The sequence below is a fragment of the Heptranchias perlo genome, chromosome 12 (genome assembly GCF_035084215.1).
Source record: "Heptranchias perlo isolate sHepPer1 chromosome 12, sHepPer1.hap1, whole genome shotgun sequence".
Classification (NCBI taxonomy): Eukaryota; Metazoa; Chordata; class Chondrichthyes; order Hexanchiformes; family Hexanchidae; genus Heptranchias; species Heptranchias perlo.
In genome coordinates, this window is record NC_090336.1 from 28,947,093 (window position 1) to 28,972,877 (window position 25,785).

General features: G+C 44.3%; 1 protein-coding gene across 4 annotated transcripts in view; it reads left to right on the plus strand.

Moving 5' to 3' along the window:
• abcc8 (ATP-binding cassette, sub-family C (CFTR/MRP), member 8) overlaps positions 1-25,785 on the plus strand; it is a 200,913-nt gene that overhangs the window by 172,980 nt on the left and 2,148 nt on the right. For all 4 annotated transcript variants that reach the window (XM_067993856.1, XM_067993858.1, XM_067993859.1 and 1 more), the window contains 8 exons: positions 841-954; positions 3,743-3,863; positions 3,978-4,108; positions 5,987-6,065; positions 10,981-11,089; positions 13,781-13,884; positions 22,462-22,595; positions 25,172-25,234. In XM_067993856.1, coding sequence (XP_067849957.1) covers positions 841-954; positions 3,743-3,863; positions 3,978-4,108; positions 5,987-6,065; positions 10,981-11,089; positions 13,781-13,884; positions 22,462-22,595; positions 25,172-25,234 — 855 coding nt within the window. The remainder of the gene's footprint in view (positions 1-840; positions 955-3,742; positions 3,864-3,977; positions 4,109-5,986; positions 6,066-10,980; positions 11,090-13,780; positions 13,885-22,461; positions 22,596-25,171; positions 25,235-25,785) is intronic.

A 25,785-nucleotide genomic window follows, 5' to 3' on the forward strand; every position in this document is an offset into this window, starting at 1 on the left:
TAATATAAATAACAAATAACAGCGGACCCAGCACCGATCCCTGAGGCACACCGCTGGACACAGGCATCCAGTTTGAAAAACAACCCTCTACAACCACCCTCTGTCTTCTGTCGTCAAGCCAATTTTGTATCCAATTGGCTACCTCACCTTGGATCCCATGAGATTTAACCTTATGTAACAACCTACCATGCGGTACCTTGTCAAATGCTTTGCTGAAGACAACCTACCATGCGGTACCTTGTCAAATGCTTTGCTGAAGTCATGGGGCCCACATGACTGAAGGCACGGCAGCCAATGGTGGGGTGATGGGAGGCAGGATGTACAAGAAGCAGAGGAAGGAAGAGTTTGAAGGTGGATTTTAGTGCTTAAGGAGGTTACAGAGAAGGGAGGGGTGAGGCCATGAATGAATTTAAACACAAGGATGAGAATTTTAAATTTGAGGCACTGGAGAGCTGGTGCAAAGGCAGAGGATAGCATAATCACCAGAGGATGCAGAAAAAGCAGTGTGTCATTGCTTTCCCAAAGCCCAACATAAAATTATATCTCTACAACACATGTATACTGAATTGATGGGTTGCATTCTGTGCCAGAGGCTGAGTGTCCGGGTTGAGTTCCTTTATAAATAGCTACAAACTGGTCAGTGTAAAATCCCACCAAAAATTAACTATTGAATGATTTCTAAATTCCTGCATCAATGTATTAAATGTTGTCTGGATTGTGTTCAGTAGTGTCCTTGTAATTCTGCTCACGGTCTCTGTTATTGCCAACCTACTCATTCATTATTGTTACTCCAGCACCAATGATACATGTCTGTAATGGTGTTTCTTATGATTTCTCTAGGAATATATTGGAGCCTGTGTAGTTCTCATTGCAGCAGTAGCCTCCATCACCAACTCCTTGTATTACGGACTTGCATCAGGACTTGTGGGTCTGGGACTTACCTATGCACTTATGGTAAGAATATTTTTATTGATCTTACTTTGTAAGTGAATTTGAATACTGAAATTACCAGATATTTAAACAATATGTGAACATTAATACTTTAGTTTTGCTTTAGTCAGCTTATACAAATATCAAAAAGTTACCGAACCCAACCTGTTTGAATAGTTGAGATGCAGCTTAAATGTGGGTGGGGAGCTGAATACTTGCAAACAAAAAGAAACACTGTGACTTAATCAGCAAATGAAGTTTATGAAATCACTTATGTTTTGAAACCCTTTCAGAAAATGTAGGTGAGTCTACAATTGAAATTTGTGCTTTATTCCACATTTCCTTTAAGGTAAGAAAAGGAGAAGAAGAGAAAGTGAAAAGTAAGAGAGAAAAATGAAGGAGCAGGGAGAGTTAAAGAAGGGGGAGAGCAAAACATGAATAAGGGAGAAGCGCGAAGGGGGATATGATAACAAGGCAGATAGTAGGGTCAATCTGTGAAAAAAAGAGAAAACTTTTCCTGTTCTTGAAAGTGCATGGGGGTGAAATTGGGCCGTTTAGTGCCCATTTATTAGGCGCTAAGTGGCCAACTAAGCCTCGAAAATGGGGTCCAAGATGCGTGCGCACACTTCTGATGGAAAGTGTGCAGGACGCCATCTTGGCAAAGAGATTTGCGCACGCGCACCTAACAACCACTGGGAGCATGCAAAGTAGCGAGATTATGATGTGAATTGCTGATTTAAAGGGACCGTTGCTATTTCGTAATTCCACACTCCATCCAATGCACTGTCTTAACCTCGCACAGCTAACATGACATAAAGGGCATAAAGGACCTCCCACCAACGGTATTTAAAGGGCTCATGCAGGAATTACAGGTTAGTTGCTGGATTATTTCTTCTAGCTGCTGGGTTTGTGTTTTTGGGAAGTTTCCTATCCTTGGATCAAGTTTCAATACTCTACAGGGAGTGGGTTGGCTGGCTGACAGGCAACAGCAAGGGCAGTGGTGGAGTGGCAGGGGTGGGAGCAGGAATGCTGTCATCCTGACAAAAGACAGCAGGTTTGTGTTCATGGAGTCACTGCCACTTGCTGCATCCTGTTATGCGCCACCTTCTCCTGCAAGAAAGAAGGAAATGTGTCAGTGACTGTCCTGCAAGATGATTGGTTGATGTGGCTGTCATGGTTGAATAGCTACCAGTGTGTGTGAACTGTGAGTTGTGGGTGTGAGGCTTGCAACAGTGCGAGGGTGAGATAAAGCAAACGATTTGAATGGTTGAGTACTGAGTGAAAGAGATTGTTGGTAGGTAGGTGATGGGGGTGTAGTGAATTGAGCAGTGGATGAGGCTAGTGGTGTTGTTGGTACGATATGCCAATTGAAGTTTGAACTCACTCACCTTGACAACTCGTGTTAAATCATTGAACTTCTTCTTGCACTGCAGCTATGTTCTTGGAGCTATGCTCCTGGCATTTAGCTCTTCCCCTACTTCCTCCCACTACCTCTTCAGCATATGTCTGGAGGGCCGCCTGCCCCCGCTGTGGATACGGGCGGTCCCTCCTTCTCTCCACCTCTTGCACCAAGGCCTCCAATGCATCATCAGAGAACTTTGCTGCATGCTCTCTCCCAGGCGCTGCCATTCTTCAAAGTATCACAGCACAGATTCAGTTTTGAAATGACTCCCACCACTTCTTGCAGCCACAATGCATCTCCCCTTTAAGAGGTGCAGGCTGCCTTTAAGAAGCACGAGCCACTCGCGATATTGGGGCCCCCTGCTGATGCGTGCAGCCAATCAACAGCGCAGGTAGTGCTGTACGCAGCAACCGTTTAAAACAGAAGGCAGCACGAATATAACGCGCTGCCTACATCGCAACGACCGGGCGCGGGTTAATCGCATACCATGATCCCCGTACTCATTTTCAGGGGTTATCCAATTTAACCCTTATATGTTCTTAAGAATCAGGGAAGAATAGTGTGAGCATAAATTGGGAGGTAAGGGGGAAGAATTGGAACAAAGTGCATCTATGAAGTGGAGGGAGGGAGGAGGTGAAGAGTGCCTCTGTGAATTAGAGGTAGGAAGTAAAGAGTCCCTTTGTGAGCTTTGGGGAGGAGGTAGAGTGCTTCTGTGAATTGAGGATGCGGTGAAGAATGCCAGTATGAACTGGGGAGGAGGGAGGAGGTGAAGAGTGTCAATGTGAACTGGGGAAGCAGGCAGAGGTAAAGAATGCCAGCATAAACGGGGGCACGGGGGAGGTGACATTTATTTATTAATACATAAAGTTTTTGAACTGATAAATATTCTCTAACTCTGTACATTTCTCTTGTATATAGTTAAGTGCTGATAAATGGTCATTTAATTTGCCAAAATGCCTGGTTTGAAATTCTGCCAGGATTAGGTATGCATTTAGGCAGGTACTCTATTAAAAAATGAAGAGGATATGATTAAGTGTGACTTTTCCAAATTTAAAGGAATTGAATGCTGCAAGGGTAAATTTATTGTTGATTCTAATAGTTGTTAACGTTGCTGTTAGATCTGAGATTCTGAAAGTAGGACTACTTCATCTAGTTGCTGGAGGTTAATATTAGATTCAAAGCCAAAGTAGAAAAAATATTGTGCATTAATGATGTTGTGCCGAGGTCATATTTATCTCATTGTGTGAATATATGATCTATGTAACATTACATTTGTTATTGGTGGGAGGTCAATACTGCAGTAGGTTTAGTTTTTTCGTATTGAGTCTGTCCAATTGAACATTTAACTTGGCCAATGCTGCCAGTGGCAATGAGGTTCATTTTTTTTTATTGGTATCTCTCCCTGCGCAGATTTCAAACTACTTGAACTGGATGGTACGCAATCTAGCAGATATGGAAGTGCAACTGGGCGCCGTGCAGAGAATAAACAGTCTCCTTCAGATTGAAACGGAAAATTACGACGGACTTCTCTGTGAGCATTCCCAGATAGCGCATTTAATAGGAAAGCTAATAATCATCAAGTAGCTAATGTAATAAAACAAACTGCTAATCATTCTTTCTACCCATTCTGGCTACTCTGCTACAGCGCCTTCCCAGATTCCTCCCAACTGGCCAGACGAGGGTGAGATCAAAATCCTGAATCTCAGCGTCCGATATGACAGCACCCTAAAGCCAGTCTTAAAGAATGTGAATGCCCACATCAACCCAGGACAGAAAGTAAGTTGGCACATTGTGTTTGGCTAATGTGAAGCTGTTAAATGGAGATTGACAAGCGATGAACTTAAGCAGTTTGGAGAAAATGCTCCTTTTAATTGGCCTTCAGAGGACAGAATTATAATTTAGGGGCAAAAATCTTGCCACACTATGGCTGGGCACACGCCAGGAGTGCCGCAGCAGAACTTTTGTCCCCTGAAGAGAAGCTTGCCCCACTGTTAGCTCAGTGCATCGTACCATGTTGTAAACAATTTTACAACACCAAGTTATAGTCCAGCAATTTTATTTTAAATTCACAAGCTTTCGGAGACTTCCTCCTTCCTCAGGTAAAACATTTACCTGAGGAAGGAGGAAGTCTCCGAAAGCTTGTGAATTTAAAATAAAATTGCTGGACTATAACTTGGTGTTGTAAAATTGTTTACAATTGTCAACCCCAGTCCATCACCGGCATCTCCACATCATCATACCATGGATTAGTGTGGAGGAGAAGGGTTATGTCCACATTCTCTGCATGGCACATTGCTGACCTTAACTGTGACATGAAAGAAGGCATGGAGTGCAGGCCTAATACTATCTTGCAAGAAGAAGGGGAAACTTAACAAGAAAGTGACCCCAGCCATGCTCATGTGTCTGTTTCCAGCCATTTTGAGAGTAATGCCCCTACAGTACATCACGAAACAGCTTATGATATGAGGGCGAACTAGTGAAGTGGATGTTATTTAAAAGCAATGCCCATTTGACTCAGTGTTAATGCTGGAATTATGGCAGATTTCAGCAATAAAATGTGCTTTTTTTCCCTCTACTTGCTTGGATAATATCTCTGGTTCAGTGAGCAATATCTGTGGGACTCTCAGTGGCCCATTTTGCAGGAATCTCAATGGCAAGACTGGGCTCTGTGTAGGCTCCATGTTACGCCTGCTGTAGCAAACTTGTGAATAATGGACCATTGGATGAGTACCATAGGGCTGCTGATGCAGGGGAAAGTATACCCAAGCAAAAGCAAGTGTCTTCAGGATAGGAGAGAAAAGAGAGAAAAATACTTTAAAAGAAAGGAATCAGGCCTGCTGTGTTAGTTTGTTGTTTGTACCTGGGAGAGTTAATTATTTTATCTTGAAGCCAGTTGGAGCATTGGAATCTTGTAAATCAGAGACAACTGCTGTTCGATGAGTATTTATTGATACCAAACCAAAAAATGGAAATAATAAGAACCTTAAAGCCATGAATCAGTATATAAAAAAAAACACGTAAGATATCATCAATAATAGTCGATGGGAAAACATAAGGCTAATTGAAATGGATTAAAGTGGTTCCTTACTGTAACATTCTGACATATAATAACATCTATAAAAATCTGCAATATTAATGATTTGTAGAACAAATATCAGCTTGGCTCAGTCAGTAGCACTCTTACCTCTCAGCCAGCAGGTTGTGGATTTGAGTCCGATAATTTAGTTTGACACTCCAGTGCAGCACTGAGGAAGTGCTGAATTGTCAGATGAACTGTCCTTTGGATGAGAGAATTGAACTAAGGCCCCATTTGTCTGTTCAGATTAGCACCATTTGAAGAAGAGCTGGTAATTCTTCCAGTGTTCTGGCCAATATTCCTCTCTCAATTAATGTCACCAACAAGAAAAAAAGTTAGTCAATAATGTCATTGCTGTTAGTGGAGTTTTGATGGTGCAGAATTTGTTTGTCAAGATAACAGTAATTCATTACGAGAAGCATTTTGAGATGATAAGACACTACATATAAATGTAAGCATAATTTTTAAACAATGTAATATTTATGTTTGTGCAACATGTCTTTTGTATGCGACCGAAAAGGCTTTACTATCTACTATATCTTGATAATATTCCATATTGGAATGCATTTATTTCACAGGTTGGAATCTGTGGACGAACTGGCAGTGGGAAGTCCTCCTTTTCTTTAGCCTTTTTCAGAATGGTGGACATGTTTGAAGGTGAAAAGTTTTAACTTGGCTTTGTTTTGTACATTCTCTCACTCACTCAATTTTTTTGTGCCTACCGATCACACCCTTTAAGGGTGTATTGCTATCTTGAATCTCGGCCACAGAAATTGACACTTTTAAGTGCATAAGCTGGCAGTACATGGTTCTGAAGAGCCAAGATGTTGGCAGAATTGCCCAGCAGAGAGTCAAAGTGCACCTGTAATCACAATAATTGACTTTCCAAACACAAACCAGCTAATCGATAACTCAGTCGATAGATATCCATCTAAGATATTTTCTAGGGATATTTTATGTGCAAAGCAATAGAAAAGTTTCAATTATCTGTCACTTTAACAGCAACTTTATGATATAATGTCGCCTTTACTGGTCACTCTTGTAAGCAGTCCAAGTGTCTTATATACAGGAATGTGCCTGTGCTGCCCAATATCTAATTATACAAAAGTGTAATCCAGGGTGTAAAAATAGGATCCCCTTGTGATCCAAACTGGATATTGTGTCTTTCACACATGCCATCACATGCACTTCTCCAATCTTTCAGTAGGCACCTTAGTGAGATGAAGCTAGATAACAGTATAGAATCATAGAATCATAGAATCATAGAAGTTACAACATGGAAACAGGCCCTTCAGCCCAACATGTCCATGTCGCCCAGTTTATACTACTAAGCTAGTCCCAATTTCCTGCACTTGGCCCATATCCCTCTATACCCATCTTACCCATGTAACTGTCCAAATGCTTTTTAAAAGACAAAATTGTACCCGCCTCTACTACTGCCTCTGGCAGCTCATTCCTGACACTCACCACCCTTTGAGTGAAAAAATTGCCCCTATGGACCCTTTTGTATCTCTCCCCTCTCACCTTAAATCTATGCCCCCTCGTTATAGACTCCCCTACCTTTGGGAAAAGATTTTGACTATCTACCTTATCTATGCCCCTCATTATTTTATAGACTTCTATAAGATCACCCCTAAACCTCCTACTCTCCAGGGAAAAAAGTCCCAGTCTGTCTAACCTCTCTATAAGTCAAACCATCAAGTCCCGGTAGCATCCTAGTAAATCTTTTCTGCACTCTTTCTAGTTTAATAATATCCTTTCTATAATAGGGTGACCAGAACTGTACACAGTACTCCAAGTGTGGCCTCACCAATGCCCTGTACAACTTCAACAAGACATCCCAACTCCTGCATTCAATGTTCTGACCAATGAAACCAAGCATGCTGAATGCCTTCTTCACCACCCTATCCACCTGTGACTCCACTTTCAAGGAGCTATGAACCTGTACTCCTAGATCTCTTTGTTCTATAACTCTCCCCAACGCCCTACCATTAACGGAGTAGGTCCTGGCCCGATTCGATCTCCCAAAATGCATCACCTCACATTTATCTAAATTAAACTCCATCTGCCATTCATCGGCCCACTGGCCCAATTTATCAAGACTATCCCGTTGCAATCCTAGATAACCTTCTTCACTGTCCACAATGCCACCAATCTTGGTGTCATCTGCAAACTTACTAACCATGCCTCCTAAATTCTCATCCAAATCATTAATATAAATAACAAATAACAGCGGACCCAGCACCGATCCCTGAGGCACACCGCTGGACACAGGCATCCAGTTTGAAAAACAACCCTCTACAACCACCCTCTGTCTTCTGTCGTCAAGCCAATTTTGTATCCAATTGGCTACCTCACCTTGGATCCCGTGAGATTTAACCTTGTGTAACAACCTACCATGCGGTACCTTGTCAAAGGCTTTGCTGAAGTCCATGTAGACCACGTCTACTGCACAGCTCTCATCTATCTTCTTGGTTACCCCTTCAAAAAACTCAATCAAGTTCGTGAGACATGATTTTCCTCTCACAAAACCATGCTGACTGTTCCTAATTAGTCCCTGCCTCTCCAAATGCCTGTAGATCCTGTCCCTCAGAATACCCTCTAACAACTTACCCACTACAGATGTCAGGCTCACCGGTCTGTAGTTCCCAGGCTTTTCCCTGCCGCCCTTCTTAAACAAAGGCACAACATTTGCTACCCTCCAATCTTCAGGCACCTCACCTGTAGCGGTGGATGATTCAAATATCTCTGCTAGGGGACCCGCAATTTCCTCCCTAACCTCCCATAACGTCCTGGGATACATTTCATCAGGTCCCGGAGATTTATCTACCTTGATGCGCATTAAGACTTCCAGCACCTCCCTCTCTGTAATATGTACACTCCTCAAGACATCACTATTTATTTCCCCAAGTTCCCTAACATCCATGCCTTTCTCAACCGTAAATACCGATGTGAAATATTCATTCAGGATCTCACCCATCTCTTGTGGTTCCGCACATAGATGACCTTGTTGATCCTTAAGAGGCCCTACTCTCTCCCTAGTTACTCTTTTGCCTTTTATGTATTTGTAGAAGCTCTTTGGATTCTCCTTTGCCTGATCTGCCAAAGCAATCTCATGTCCCCTTTTTGCCCTCCTGATTTCTCTCTTAACTCTACTCCGGCAATCTCTATACTCTTCAAGGGATCCACTTGATCCCAGCTGCCTATGCATGTCATATGCCTCCTTCTTTTTGACTAGGGCCTCAATCTCCCGAGTCATCCAAGGTTCCCTACTTCTACCAGCCTTGCCCTTCACTTTATAAGGAATGTGCTTACCCTGAACCCTGGTTAACACACTTTTGAAAGCCTCCCACTTACCAAACGTCCCTTTGCCTGCCAACAGACTCTCCCAATCAACTTCTGAAAGTTCCTGTCTAATACCATCAAAATTGGCCTTTCCCCAATTTAGAATTTTAACTTTTGGGCCAGACCTATCATTCTCCATAGCTATCTTAAAACTAATGGAATTATGATCACTGGTCCCAAAGTGATCCCTCACCAACACTTCTGTCACCTGCCCTTCCTTATTTCCCAAGAGGAGGTCAAGTTTTGCCCCCTCTCTAGTCGGGCCATCCACATACTGAATGAGAAATTCCTCCTGAATACACTCAACAAATTTCTCTCCATCCAAGCCCCTAATGCTATGGCTGTCCCAGTCAATGTTGGGAAAGTTAAAGTCCCCTCCTATTACCACCCTATTTTTCTTGCAGCTGTCTGTAATCTCCTTCCATATTTGCTCCTCAATTTCCCATTGACTATTTGGGGGTCTGCAGTACAATCCTATCAAAGTGATCTCTCCCTTCTTATTTTTCAGTTCTACCCATATCGACTCAGTGGGCGAACCCTCGGATATATCCCCTCTCACTACTGCCGTGATGTTCTCCCTAATCAAGAACGCAACTCCCCCTCCTCTCTTACCTCCTGCTCTATCTTTCCTATAGCATCTGTGCCCTGGAACATTGAGCTGCCAGTCCTGCCCCTCCCTTAGCCATGTTTCAGTAATAGCTATAACATCCCAGTCCCATGTACCCATTCATGCCCTGAGTTCATCTGCCTTGCCCATCAGACTTCTTGCATTGAAATAAATGCAGTTTAATCTAGACTTCCCTTGGTCTTTGCCCTGCTTTCTCAGACCATCTGTCCGGTCATGTTTTGTACACTCTCCTTTACTGCCTTTTGTTTCTGTCACCACTTTATTTCCCACTGACTTCCTGCATTGGTTCCCATCCCCCTGCCACATTAGTTTAAACTCTCCCCAACAGCACTAGCAAACACTCCCCCTAGGACATTGGTTCCAGTTCTGCCCAGATGCAGACCGTCCAATTTGTACTGGTCCCACCTCCCCCAGAACCGGTTCCAATGGCCCAGGAATTTGAATCCCTCATTAAGCAGTCATTAAGCTGCTTCATTTTACAGACACCAACTGAACATATAGAATAACAGTTGTAATCAAATCTTACCTTATTCCAACTAACTTCCTATCCTTCCTTGCAAACGATAAACATTTTAAAAAATATACCACATTATCCCTATTACAGGGCTCAGTTAACTTTTCCTGGTCAGATTTTTGATTCTGACTGGCTGTGGACTTGAGATGAGCAAGTTTCCCTTCGCCAGGCCAGGCTTCCTTCTCAGAACCCAGCAAGTTGATTGATTGCCCTGTGTCTATTTTCTCTTTTTCTGTCTCTGAACTCACAGGAAATGGGAGGCTCATGCTTACTGTAGTAGACTCAAGTGTAACATGGCATTGCACATGTGGTCTACAAACAGTGTGGCTTTCCTGTATATGTGATTCAAGTACCATTGTCTTTTTTTATACGGTACCTGCAGTTATACATCATTTCAGTCCCGGTTCATGTTTTCCTATTATCAACGAGTATCTGTTCTGGAAGTGTGCGATGAACATGTCCAACTGATGAATGGCTCAGAATAGATTTAATATAAAAAAAATGTATTCAGTTAACCATACTGCCTCCTTATAACTAAGAAATGAGACATAACTAGAGATGCATCTTCCCCCCCGCCCCCCAACCACTGCTTGTGTGTGTTAGTAGAAAGCCTTTGCCCAATGATCAGGCTGAGGTGGAAAAGTGTTCACATAGTTGAAAGCCATATCACTCCACTCTAGCATAGTAAGGAAGTGCATCCATCATGGCACATTCTCACAGGGCCTTATATCTTTCTCTTTGGCCAATAGTTCAGAACAGTGCAGGTTTCAAGATTCTATGTTGTGCTTTTTATTGAAGTCAGATTATTTTTAAGCAAAATAAGTATTTGAAAAACAATAATCAAAACAATTAAATACTTATTTGAATTCTACATTAAATTAGGATATCACTGCAGCATTTTCTTGGGGTTCACCTGTTGTTTTTAGAGGGTTTTTTTACATCTATTTAAATATATTTTATTGAAACTGAGCACAAGTTTTCTGTTCCATAAATGATCTAATGTATATTATGTGCTGTGATAGTTTTATAGCAGCATAGCTTAAAATCAACACTTTGCTGAGTGCTGTTGTGTTTTGCTGCAATAGGGAGGATAATTATTGACGGAATAGACATTTCCAAACTGCCGCTAAGCACTTTACGATCCAGACTTTCCATCATTCTTCAAGACCCCGTGTTATTCAGTGGTTCAATACGGTGAGTATCGACCATCAGGCCATTTGGACCTACTGTCAGTAATTCTGCAAAGGTCTTTACACAGTTTATGTGTGAGTCAGCCCCTGATGGATGCTCCTCTAGAGCAGGTTACTTTGTGTGCCAATCTGTATAAGGGTTAATTCCTTCTTTCTTGGCTTTGTGGTAAAGGCGTAATACAGGCCAGAATGTCCCAAATTCAATTTCTAATCTGATACAAGTCAGGGTGGCATTAGGGGGGCTACAGATGCCCTCAGCATCCCTGGAGTAGGAGGAGAAAATCAGTCATGCTTTGCATTTTTGGATAAGAACAGAATACAGCTCAACTCAGATTTCTTTCACCATGAAATAGCTTGTCAATACTCGCTTGGCAAATACATAAGGAATGTCTACTTGGGCAAGGTGCCCATGGAGCTATACCCAGCAAGGAGTGAACACCTTCAGGAGAAACAAAAATGGACAAATATAAATAATGTTCTAAAAAGAGTTTGTTCCTACTATTCAGGATGATAAAGGGTTGTGGAGAAAGATAATTTTCAGGCAGTACATCATGTATATGAACTAGCTTAAGCTCCATAAAATGGCTATTGCTTCTAATTGTTGGTTTTCGTTTATTATGGAAAGTTTTCATCCATACTTTTGCAGAATTGTGTTCCGGATTTTCTGGTTTTGGATTTTGATGAACTTCTGTCAGTTCAGGTGAATCTGAGCTAAAGTTGGTTAGCAGCTCCACTTCTCTCTATTTTTACCTATGTGGTGTCAGAAAATACTTCTGTAATAGAAAGACACTGAATCATTACCTATAAGGAAGGTATACCACCAGAAGCAATGAGATATAAATGTCTGTATCAGAAAAAGAGACCTGATCACTCTATGATGGGCTCACTATGTGCTTACAAAAATAAGCCTACACTCTCCCATTGGTGGAAATCACATGTGGATATTGCCTGTTTAAGAGGTTTGCAGAAATTTCAGCCAGCATCACATTTTAGTTAAGGTCTCATAATTGTATACAATCCCTTTGGTTACATTTGGTTCATTGTCTATAGTCTATGATAGTTCTGAAAGAATGTTCAGTCTTACTACTGTTCATAAAGCTTTGCAAATCTTGTTTTTGTGTTGAATCACTGACATCATGTTGGGTCTACATCAGCCCACAGAGGCCTACCTCAGTTAATATAAGTCAGCCTCAGTCTCCAGTCAACATACAGGCCAACAGGCATTTGAAAGGATTATACCCACATGAACTGGAGTGAAAAAGGAGAGTGCCAGCAGTTACTAGGTGTGGAGAAGGAAAGTGTGACAGGTGGAGAGTCCCAGCATAAACTGGTTGGGGGGAGGTGGGGGGGGGCGCGTTGAGGGAGAGTGTCAATAAGAACTGGGGGAGGGGGGGAGGGGGGGAAGGGAGAGCGCAGCATAAACTGGGGGAGGATAGGACATGAACTTGTTAAGGCGGGCAGGAGCCAAATCGGACAGCAAACCATTCTAACCTCAGCAGTGCGAGGCCCAGGCGATTTTAACTCTTGGGCCTCATTTGCATGGCCCCAGTCAGTTGCCTGCCATAAACCGGTGGGAAGTGGCAGGGAGGGCGTTACGGGAGAACATCACAATTGGGAAGGGGAGGAGCCGGAACAGGGGAACCCTAAACTTTCCTTGTGGAACCCGAAAAAATGCTCTTCTATCCCCGCTGGCCCATAGGGTAAAGGTTCCAAAGCACCCTTAACAGTATTAGGATCCAACTGCAGCAACAGATTTTCTGGATGACCTGGTTTTTGCTAACTAAGGTGATCCGGAAATAATCTCGCAGTCACTTTTTAGAATAAGAGGCTTTTTGTGCAGGGTCTGAGATAACAATGGTAGGTTTTTATGGTCTGTCGATCTCTTTGCTGGAGAGGTTAACCTTGGCTTTTCCCTATTTCCACTCATAGCACAGATCATTTACAGTGTATGGAGAGAAATAACAGTAATCCCGGTGACCACCTTACTGTCTGAGGAAGATGTGGTTCTGCTCACTTCTTCTGGCCCTCACCATCAACTAGCCCATCAGGCTCAAACATTGAATATCTTCCAACTGAGGATGATGGTTAAATGTAACACTACATCCTGCGAGGTGTTCATTGGCATTTATGTTTCTGCTATTACCCTGGTATTTGTAATTTAACACCCCAAAGTCCTCTTTTTCAGCTCAAGGGTCTGAATATTCGACTCCATGTTAGCTAGGAAAGAACAGATTTAATGTTAAGAGTTCTGCTACCAGCATTGGAACCAATCTTCTTTATACCAAGGAATGGTACATCTAATGTTGAAAAGTTCTTTTTGACTGTATCTTAGGGTTCATAGTAATCCAACATTGAATGAAAGGGAAATAACAATATGTAACAGCTTAGCCTAAGGTACAAATTTAATTTTGCTGATGCCTGGCTTGTATAGTCTAGATCAACCCAATCCCCTGATTGCAATGCTATCAAATATTGATTGTTTAGGGAATGTTTCTAAAGTATATACTCAAACTGAAATGAAGCTAATATTTTCCTGAAGTGAATAAAAATAAATCCTTATTATATTCCATTGCAAGTGCTCCGATTAGCCAGTCCAGAAGTGACAGGTTTGCAGATTGTTTACCAGTATTTATAAGACAAGAATCAGAAGAACTTTTAGCAGAGTTATATTCTGAATCTGAGTTTCTTTCCGTAGATTTAATTTGGATCCAGAGAGAAAATGCACAGACAGCGTGCTGTGGGAGTCCTTGGAAATCGCTCAGCTCAAACATGTGGTGAAAGCATTACCAGGAGGCTTAGGTAACATTAGCAGTGAAATAACATGCAACAGCAGCACAGGGAAGCCACTAACTAAATCAGTACTTTTGTGATAGCTAATCCTCAACTATGTTTTAGAATAAATGTGTTCTATGTACTCCCCTTTGTGAAGGGGATATCGTTTGATCAACTTGTTTTTTATGATTTGTTTCAGTTCATTGTAAACATAAACTTTCCATAGAGAGAGAACAACAAACACAAACAAATGGGTGAGAGTAAAAGAAGATTGGGTGGACTGTAAAATGGGCTGTCGATTTGCTATTGCCCATTTTGCGCTACTGCTCAGGACAAATTTCACCTCCATTAAGTCAGACTCTGAATCGGAAGTTATAACAGGAATTATGATTTTTTTTCCAAATGATTTTGAAACAAGCTGGAGCATGTTTTGACAAGAAAACTATTTTCAAGTTTTTATTTTTAGTTCAGAGCCAGAGGTTGCAGGGTGAAAAGATTAGAGAGGGAAATTAAATGGTTACTGCACCTGTCTTTTTAAATTTATATTGAGAATTGAAAAATGACAATGGTTCACAGATTTATTTATGCAGTTATGATAACTTTTGTTTATCTGTCTACTTTCAGAGAATAAGAAAAAAATAATTTATTTTTAGGAACCAATCAGAAACACTTGCTTCACTGTCTCCGAGCAGAACTCTTACAAACTTCTTTCATTCAGGACGTACATCCTTCCCATTTCCACACACTAGTACCCCACTTTGGAACAGCATTACCCAAGGCACCATCTTCTGCTTCCTCCTGATCCCTGATTTTCCACTCCCTCTCAGGCTGGGTCTCCAGACCCTTCCCCCCACCACTTTCTTCCTCACTTCCATCACCTCCCAGATAGCCTCTCCTAACTGATTGCAACACTTAGCTCCAACCTGGTACATGTTGGTGTTGTATCCTGGCTTTTGAAAAAGATAATGGATAAAAACTGAGTACATAGTTAAAGGAACATGATAATAATCAAGGCCATTGATTTATGGTTTTCACAGAATCATGGAATTTGATTCCCAAAACACTGGTAAAATTCCAGGATGCCATATAATATGCAATTTGGTTTATTCAGTCACCCTTGATAATAATACACTGTGTGTTACATGGCATAATACCCTGCTATAAGATAGCATATTCTCTGATTCACTGAGTCAAGAGATCCACTAATCCATTTAAAAGTTTTGAAAGCATCTGTTACAATTCAGATATCACACTTCAAAATATTAAAATTATATTTTAAAAAAACATTTATTTCATGCGGAGGTAAATGATAGGTTAATCTCAGTTAGTGAGGGATGTTTGCAGATTTACCTGCGGCTAGATGTTTACAAGTATTTGGCAATCCACAAGTTTCCCTCACTTTACAATAAATAACTCGTAATTGACCACAGGACTTAGTTATACCTCATGTCCATGGAGCATGGACACAAAGGAACTGGCCAGGTTAGTAGGTAAACATTACATTAATGCTGAAGACTCCAGATTACCTGTGAGCATCGAAATCAGCTTGTGGTTACAAAATATTACACCCCATGGATTCAGTGCAGTGAAAGCTCACTGGGAGCTTAAGTATAGATGAGATAGGTGGTGTGGGAAGCACATCATACAAATACAATCAAGAAAGGCTCACCATTTGAGTCATACAGGCTAGGAAGCTCTCAGGCTCAACTGTTGGTCTTTGCTGAGTAAGCTGGGGTTTGATTTTAAACCGGAACTGCGGGTGCGTTGGGGGCGGGACGGCAAAGAAAATTGCAATTTCCAGGAGCGGGCAGAAATCCCGGCTCGAACACACCTAAGAATGCGCACAACCCAGAGTCATTTGGGTGCAATTAAAGCCGGCGGGACGATATTTAAACAAGCAATTCAAGTACTTGAAGTACTTGAAATGTACATGAATCTAATTTAGAGTGAAGGCAATCAGTTTCAACGCTGCTTCAGCATGATTTCCATGCTGTGTGAAACATGCCATGGGGAATGAGTCGATTTTCAGCCGACAGCCATTTGGACATTTAAATGCCTGTTTGACAGATGGGGATAAAAGGTGAGTTATTGCAGCAGGGCACTCAGTTCTCTCAGACAAACCTTTGGCTGGGAGATCTTTGTGTTTAGACTGAGAATTCTTGATTTCCACTCAGAATTCTTCTGTTTACACATATTTATCAACTTTTCGGACCCCCTCAAACTGACACAGGATTGGGGGGGGGGCACCATGGCTGCATTCATCAGTACATCCGAGGAGGAGGAACATCACCATCCTCTCCAGGCACGGCGTGCACTTCTGCCACTTGTAGCTCCACAACACAGTGCTGCACCACAGGCACCTGCACAAGAGTACAGAGGACAACAACAGAGGGACCGATATCACAGGAGGCACTACCCTCGTCAGAGGGTCTACAGACCGAAGCTCAGCTTCCTACACATCTCTGAGGAGCAGTACATTGGAGGCTGAGAGTGAGTCGCCAGGTGGTCGCAGACATCTGCAGCCTCCTTCATGCAGAGCTGCTCCCAGCTGGGCCTGGCAGCATCTCATTGCCCATCGCAATTAAAGTGACCACTGCCTCCAGATCATTCCACAATGCCACCGGTGACATCGCCTGCACACAAGTGCATAAAGCAGGTCACCGACATCTTGTTTCGCAGAGCCTCGCAATACGTAAACTTCCCCATGGATGACCCCAGCCAGACGGAGAGGACAGTGGGATTCCACTCTGTGGCTGGTTTCCCACGTATACAGGGTGCAATCGATTGCACCCATATAGCAATCCAAGCACCTCTACACGAGCCAGGACTGTTCATCAACAGAAAGGGGTATCACTCCATCAACACTCAGCTTGTTTGTGACCGCTGCAAAAGATTTCTTCTCGTGTGCGCCAGATTCCCTGGCAGCTGCCATGATTCGTTCATTCTGAGGGAATCCAACATCCCGGCCCTCTTCCATGCACCAGACACCCTTAAGGGCTGGCTCCTCGGGGACAAGGGATACCCCCTGCACACGGGGCTCATGACACCTCTGAGGAACCCCATCAGCGAGCAACAGCTTCAATTCAACGACAGCCACATCGCCACCAGGTCTATAATTGAACATGCGATAGGACTGCTGAAGATGCGATTTTGGTGCCTCGATCGTTCTGGGGGAGCGCTTCAATACGTACCAGCGAGAGTGGGTCACATTATAGTACTGTGTTGTGCCCTGCACAACATGGCGCAACAGAGAGGGGTACCGGTTGAGGAGGCCTCATCCACCATCCACATCAGCCATCCACATTGAGGAGGAGCAGGAGCAGGAGGAGGACGACGAACACATGGGCAGAGCAGCAGCTCACCTGGCTGCTCGTGAGGCCAGGGAGTCACTCGCATGTGAACGGTTCGCGTAAGATCAGAAAGTGAGAAGAGTCCAGTCCTCACACCACCTGGAAAGACCAGCGCCAACATCAGCCCTGCCCTCCCTCGTTGCACAAAACAGTCCTGCAACTACACATACACCCACTGTAAAGTGACCCATTGGGTGGCATCAAGTGTCGCCATTCATGATGAAGCACATGAAAGGGCCCTATCACAAAAGCCAGTCAAGAATGGGCAAGGCGTGGCAGCAGTGGTGAGAATGATAACATTTAATGTGACTTTAACAAAAAACAAATATAAATGCAAAACATGACCATCTGTCAGACGCCCTTGTGCATACCCTTTGTGATCACAAATCCTTAGCCTTTCTCTTCCTACCACTTCTATGTGGTGCATCCCCTGTGGCTGCAGCAGAGGTAGTGGCAGGTTGCTCACTTGTGTGTGGTGACTCGCCAGGTGCCAACCCAACTAACTGACTACTAGCACCCACTGAGGTGTGAGTATCTGCGCTGGTGGATGGCTCGCTAAGATGTGATGGTGCATCCCCAGAGGCGGGGAGCTCCTCTGAGGAATTGCCCTCTCCCGTCACTGCAGTCGTTGAAAGGCTTGCGAGAGAACAGAAGGCAATATTAAGCATCATCACGGATGTGTCATGTTGTGATGAGCATACTGAGGTGTTCAACATGCCAATCACTGTTAACATCAATTCATGTTGTGTGTGATGAATGTTAAAGTTGTGTCATCAGACGTTTGTGGGGTACCAGTCTCGGCGTCCCCGATGGACAGGCATTCAAGGGTGTGGCTGATCTGCAGGGCCTCCTCCTTCGCGTCTGTGAGGACCACTATTTGTGGCCCCCTTCCAGCCCTCTCCCTCTCACGTGTATTTTGCGCTCTCTTCTAGAAGAGGAGAAAGTACAGATGTGTGAATGAGTGATGGTGAAGTGGCCAACCGATTAATGCATTGCTTTGGATGAGGCTGACTGTGAAAGAGTTGTATCAGACAGAGACATCACATTGGATCTGGATTGGGGTGAGTGGTAGGGGTGGGGTCACAAATGGGGAGGTGAGGAAGTGCTCAGGAAGTGAAGGTAACTTGAGAATGAGCCTTAAGTGGGTGTGAGGAGTGATGTGATGGAGTAGTCTTGACAGTGCAGAATGAGTTGCGGGATAGGGGGAGGGGTTGGGGGGGTGATGTGGAACACAGAATGCAGGAGAATCAGTAAGTGTACTCATTTTTGCTGACCTAGTTAGATCATTGAAATGCTTCCTGCACTGGACCCAAGTGCGGGATATGTTGCTTCTGATGGTGACCTCCTCTGCCACCTCGAGCCAGGCCTTCTTGGTGGCAGAGGCTTCCTCCTGTCAGACGGTAAAATAGTTCCCTCCTCCTCCTCACCCCGGCCAGTAACAACTGAAGTGAGGCTTCGCTGAATTTTGGAGCAGCCTTGCCCCTGTGCTGCTCCATTGGGTCTTCTGGCTCTTTGCTCCAGCAAAATCCACTGGAGCAATGGCCCTTTAAATCTAGATGCTCCAGCTGACAGCCTGTCATGCGGGTGCGCAGTCCGCCCACTGCGCAGCTTTCGGACGGCAAATCCGGAAACAAGGTTAGGGGCACCAATTAAGTCGCGATAGCGTGGGGAATGGTAAATTTTTATTATTCGGGTTTGCCATGCGCCCTTTGACTCCCCCGCTGCCATCCTGCTGCCCTTTTAAAATTGAGCCCCTGATCTCTGCTGAGGCAGACATGGGGATGGTATAATTGGCTTCTAATTCCAGGGGCCCGATGTTAGCAGGGCTGTGGGTTCTCGGCGGGGGGGCTATCGGGCGCGTGGGTAATGCGCCCGGTGAAATTAGTCAGTTTCTCGCGCGATTGTAGGATCCAATCCACTAATTGGATCCACTTACCTGCTCCTCCGGGTTCCCCACTGCTGATCTGCGCGTCGGGCGGACTGCGCATGCACAGTAAGATCTGTCAGCTGGAGGCGCTCTATTTAAAGGGGCAGTCCTCCACTGACAGATGCTGCAACAAATAGCAAAAATTACAGCATGGAGCAGCCCAGGGGGAAGGCTGCTCCCAGTTTAATGATGCCTCACTCCAGGTATCAATGCATGGGGTGAGGAGGAGGGGGGGAACAGAGATCTTCCTCCCGGCGTGCGGGAGGAAGCGGCCTGCTTCTGCCACCAGGAAGGCCTGGCTCGAGGTGGCAGAGGAGGTCACCAGCGCAACCAACATATCGCCCACCTGCATACAGTGCAGGAGGCGCTCCAATGACCTCAGTAGGTCAGCCAAAGTGAGTACACGTAGTCTTTCCCCCACACTCCGTCTGCCACATCACCGCCCCCACCCCACATCTCCTTCAGCACTGCCAACACAACTCTGTCACATCACCCCTCATACCCACTCAAACCTCATCCGCATCTTACCTGCACCTACTCACCTCGCCAGTACTCATCCCGCCACTACCACTCAACCCAATCCTCATACAATCTCATGGCTCTCTCTCATACTCACCCTCTTGTGCATCTCTTTCATGGCCAGCCTCACTCAACCTGCCACTACCTGTGCTGCAGCCACAGGGCATGCATCACATATGTGCAGTAGGCAGCGTAAGGCAAACGTGTCGTGAGCATGAAGGGGATGCACAAGGGTGTCTGAGGGTTTGCCATGGGTGTTACTTATATTGAATTTCTGACCAACTCACATTACATATTATATTGGCACCACTACTGCCATGTCTTCGCGAATCCTGTCTGGTTTGTGCAATAATGCCCGCTCCTGAGGATCACTATGAGGACCCACAACTGATGCCACCCATTGTGTCACTGCAGAGTGGGTGTAGGTGTATTTGCAGGACTCTTCTGTGCAGACGACTGGGAGACATCGGTGATGTGCCCGGTTGCACCCTGGAAGGATGCGAAGGAGAAGTTGTTGAGGGCAGTGGTGACTTTGACAGCGACAGGTAAGAAGATGGTGCTCGGGCCAGCCAGGAGCAGCTCGGCATGAAGGAGGCTGCAGATGTCCACGACTACATGTCGAGTGACTCTGAGCCTCCGTGTGCACTGCTGCTCAGAGAGGTCCAGGAGGCTGAGCCTCAGTCTGTGGACCCTGTGGTGAGGGTAGTGCCCTCTGTGACGCATCTCCCTCTGCGGTTGCCCTCCCTCCTGCTGTGCAGGTGGATGTGTCACAGCACTGTGTTGTGGAGCTCCACGTGTCAGAGGTGGATGGCGAGGCTGGTGAGGCTGGTGATGCTGTTCGCCCTCCGAGGAGGTCATGACTGCAGCTACGGCGGCCCCCATCCGCAAGATGTACATCTGAGGGGGTCCGCAAGGTAGGTACATGTCTCCGGACCCCAGGGTAAGTGTGCAGGTTGGTGACTTTGACTGTCAGGAGGAGGGTGGTGGAGGCCAAACTTTGTCCCAAGTGACAGAGTGGCCTCCTGCAATGGGTGAGGGTCTCTCCCCCACCCCCCCACCTGTCAAATGGACCTTTGCAGCTGCCACAGGCTGACAGCTGCAACACGTCCATTTGATCTGGGAGTGTTTCCCCCAGTGTGGGCAACAGTCCCAGTTTGTTCCAAAATCCCACATAATCCCTTAATCAGGTCAGTTAATGACCTGAAATACCTAAATAAATACTGTCAAGTGGCATCCCTCTGGCTTTAATTGCCTGCGGGATTCCCACCAGCGGGGGCTGCGCGCGCACGCCGGCGCGTCAGCGGGGAACCCGGAAGTGCGCGGGTTCGGGGCGGGCTCCGGTACCGCGCCGGAATTCTCTGATTTTCGGAGCCCCCCCGCCAGGATCGCACCGGTAGCGGGTGCTAAAATAGAGCCCATTAACTCAGCAATCAAACCCCTCAACAGTCATTTTAGTAAACACATCGTGCCGTGTGCTGTTCTGGGCCTTATGAAGGAAAAAAGTTTACGGTCTGGTTCCTGGTGTGTGCTGTTAGTTAATCCTAACAAGGGGTGCAAAAGTAATGGGGCCATCACAGTCAGTTTCTGTGTCACCATATTAAGATGTAGGAAGAAAACCCATCCAAGGTCCCTGTTCCTAACTGCCAAGCAACTGTGCCTGCTGGAAGTGCCTATATCTGGACATCAAGTGAAGAAAGGATCGTGTTTCACTATGAAGGCTAAGTAACAATGTTATCATCACGTTTGCTGTTGAGAATCAGAGAGAAAGGCATAGAATGATGTGGGAGTACATCTTATGCAATTATGTTTCTAGGTGCTGAGGAATAAGGGGTGAAATATTTGTCAATAAGATGCATTATTTTTATTTTACTTGAAGAGATTCTGAGGGGAAAATGCTTTTCTTAAATCATGTGGCTTAATTTGAATAGACTCAGAAAGAACTCTTTGGGCTGAAAATCTAGCAGGAGTTCAGTGGAAGGGCTGCAAATTAGGCGGGGACCCAGATATACTAGGTCCTGGCCCTCCCCAATAGTATTTGTATGGCCTTGTTGAGGACAGAGTATCTGCCTGCCTCAAACAAGGCCTGCGGCATAAGTGAGGGCGTGACTGAAAGTGAGGACTTCCAGACCAGGAGTTCCTGTATCCCTAGCCTGACAGAGCACCTAGGGGCCAGTATACTAGGGTTCCAGCCCATCCAATGACGCAAGTGAAGCTCCACCTTGAGGTCCAGTCCTGCATCATGACCTAGGTCCCCAAAGAATCTGAAAATTTTAGGCAAATTTCTTGGCCACCTTTAAAAGGGGGCTGATGGCTACAGGGAGAGCATCTTTCCAAAGGGAACGCCAGCACCCCCCCCCACAACCTCGGATCCTGACTTGAACCCTAGGTCACCATTTCCCGTCAGTTTTCTATGGCAGGTTCTTGAGATGCACCCCTAGTGCTGCAGACTTTTGCCTCCATTATTTAAATTAAGTGACCTCCCCCTGACCCCACACACTTTGGCAGGGTCAGTGTTGGTAGTCACAGGTGGGCGCATTCCGACACTTAGGTCAGATTATCAGGCCCTTTGTATTTGGTCCATCAAAGTAATCTCAGTTCTAAAACATTAAACAATACAGCAAAAAGTTGCAGTATGTTTAGACAGCCTAGGGAGAAAATTGACCACATCTTCCTTTTTCACACAATACCAGAAGAGCAGGAACCTCAATATATGGAATATAAAAGTCTTCATATTGAAGTTTAGGCAAAAGTTACCTCTCGCTGCAATGATCAGACTCCTAATTTATTTTTTTCACCTTCGAACGGTAGATGCTACAGTTACTGAAGGAGGAGAAAATTTTAGCTTGGGCCAGCGTCAGCTGTTTTGCTTGGCGAGAGCATTTGTGCGTAAGAGTAGCGTGCTGATAATGGATGAAGCCACAGCCTCAATCGACATGGCAACAGTAAGTACCAATGCCCAGATTTCACTTACAGATACCTCACTGTGTGACATCACCCCAGAAATCTATGAAATAATTTTAGGAATTGTATTGTGAAAGGTATTTTAGGCCTGGAAATTCCAACAGGTTCTCCCAGTCTCCAACCATCACTTCAGCGGGAGACCAGCAAAACCCCAGACTTATGGCGTAAGGAGGCCAATTAGTTTAACATCTGTGGTAGGAAAATTTAGTGTCTTTAATTAAGGATGATATTACCACGTATCTAGATAAAGAGAAAATAGTTAGATGTAATCAGTACAGATTTCAAAAGGGACGATTGTGCTTAAAAATCCTCATAGAATTTTTGAGGGGTTTACAGGCATGGTAGATGGGGCAATTGCAGTTGATGTAGAGTGCCTTTGACAAGGTACCACATGGGAGATTATTAGAGAAGATTAGGGGATATGGAATTAGGGCAAGGATAGCAAACTAGGTTAAAAATTGTTTAAAAGGGAAAAAATAGAGAGTAGGAGTTGAAGGCAGTTTTTCAGAGTGGTTGGAAGTGGTTAACGGTGTCCCCCCACAGGGTTCTATTCACTGACTGTATCAATTATTTGGATTTAGGCCTAGAGGGAGTGGCGTTGAAATTTGTAGATGATTACAAAATTGGAGGTATAGTTAATTATTTAGAAGGCCAAAGGAAGCTGCAAAGGGATATTGTTAAGATGGGGGAGTGGAATAAGAAGTGGCAGATGGAATTCCATACCATGTGAGGTGATATATTTTGGTAAAAGAAAATAACAGAAATTATACTCTGGATGAACGTATGCTCAGTGCTATGGAAGAGCACCAGGTTCACAGGACATTAAAAGGCAGCACCTCAGCTTGATAAGGCTATGAAAAAAAGCTAATAAAATTCTAGGTTTTATCTCAAGAGGTATAGTATATAAAAGCCAACAGGTAATGATGAGCCGATATAAAATCTTAATAAAACCTCAAGAGTACTGAGTGCAATTTTGGGCTCCACACTATGGAAAGGATATGGAGGCTTCAGAAGGGGTACAGCATAGATTCACTAGGATGTGGTCAATGTTGTCTGCAGGTTAGATTCCAGCAACTTAGTGAACAAGCGTAGCTTGCAAAAACAATTGTCTTCAGATATTTCCAGGTAGATGTGTATGGTTGAGTCTACTCAACTGCATGGGTAACGACAGGTGCATACAATTCACCTCTGACACAAATGAATCTGCTTCGCATCCCTCCTTTAATCTTCTTCCACCTCCAAAAAACTCAACCACAGAGGAACATCCATTGTAATTCCTATATTCAGAAGTTAGATTGTAGCAATCCAATATGCAGCTTTAAGTGTTCACTTACTGAAAGGCCATAACATTATTGGCCTTCATCACACATTTTATGTAGGTGAGCGGAGCACACAATGCATTCCCAGTGAAAAGATTGGGTAATCCCATGACAACTCATTTCATTACCATGAAAGTTAAATGACACCCTCACACATTTTGCAGTATATCTGAATTTCCGAATACCAATTTCACCCCCAATGTGATCGACATAAAGATACGGGTAATTAATGTCGAAGTACATGCCGGTCAGTACAGTTGGCATGGAGGCAGGAGGGTAAACTCCTGTACCAGGCTGGAAACAAAGAGATTGTCATATGAAGAATCTTAACAGTCTGCACCAATTTTTTCCTGTCAGTAGGACCTCCTTCTATTCCTCACTTGCCCTACAAGAACCTCCACAGCTGTATCGGAGAATTGGGGGCCCTGGATGACATTATGCCACATGCTACCTCATTAATATGATCTCCACTGAGCACCACTGAAAAGTGGAGTTTTGCTTTAAGGACTGCAGGCTACGAATAAGTGGCAGGAGGCCTGCTGGATTTCACACCCTCCCAAAGGACAAGCCATTATAAGAAGCTATTTAGTGCTAGCGGCTCACCTGTTGTATTTAAATAGTCCAACCACAAAAATTGATCATGTCTCCCATCTACATCATTGGATGGGCAGAACGAATGACCCACCCACCCAATGTACATATACGAAAAATCTTCCCTACACATGTACTTCTCCACTGATGCTCTATCGTACCTAGACAGCCCAGGAAGATAAAAACCTGGACACATTTAATATAGTATTACTTCCGTGGAGAAAATGGGTGGGAGTGGCTTGATTCATTGTTGGGGAATGTGTTCATTTTTGTGACCTGTATTGTATTATTTACCTTGTTAAATGTGCATCAAGCGGAGTCTTGGGCTGTATTTTTCATGGCAAATGTCAGAGGAAAGTAGTTTCCCTTTGCATCAATGCCAATATGTTGAGGTGTAAATCTGGAGTCAAAACCTGACCTGAAGCAAAGTGAGCTATCCTTCTCCAATGGGTCTCACTTAGCTTAGACTGGAGTCAGATTGGGTATAAAAACAACCTTAGAAAGCAAGGTTGAAATGGTACAGTATGTAATGCACGGTAAAAGTATAGAACTGTAATGAAGGGAAGAGGGGTTCTGTAGTTATTAGTATGTGTTGGTATGTAGAATTTGTTGGAAAAGGAACTAATATTGATTATTATCTTTCATAGGAAAATATTTTACAGAAAGTTGTGATGACAGCCTTTGCGGATCGGACAGTGGTGACCATCGCTGTAAGTATTAACTGTTTTCAATAGACTTGGAATGGTAACGGGGTACAGGTTCTTGGGTTTTATTGATTGTAGATGAAGCAGGGCAGTATTTTCAATAGGAAAAAAGGTTTTTTTTTTCCCAGGGAATTTGAGTTGCACAGGACATTGAATTGTTCATTAATGAGGCCTTCACTGACAAGGCCGACATTTATAGCCCATCCCTAGTTACCTTGAAAAAGTGGTGGTGGGCCGCCTTCTTGAACCGTTGGTAGTGATTTGATACAACTGCCGCTTTAGAAGGCAGTTAAGAGTCAACCACACTGGTGTGGGACTGGAGTCACGTATAGGCCAGACCAGGTAAGGACAGCAGGTTTCCTTCCCTGAAGGACAATAGTGAACCAGTTAGATTTTTACAAGAGTCGACAGCTTCATGGTCACTTTTACTGATACCAGCCTTTTATTTCCCAGATTTTGTTTTTTCAAAACTGAATTCAAATTCTCAAACTGCCATGGGGGCATTTGAAATCACATTCCATGAATTATTAGTCCAGACCTCTGGAATACCAGGCCAA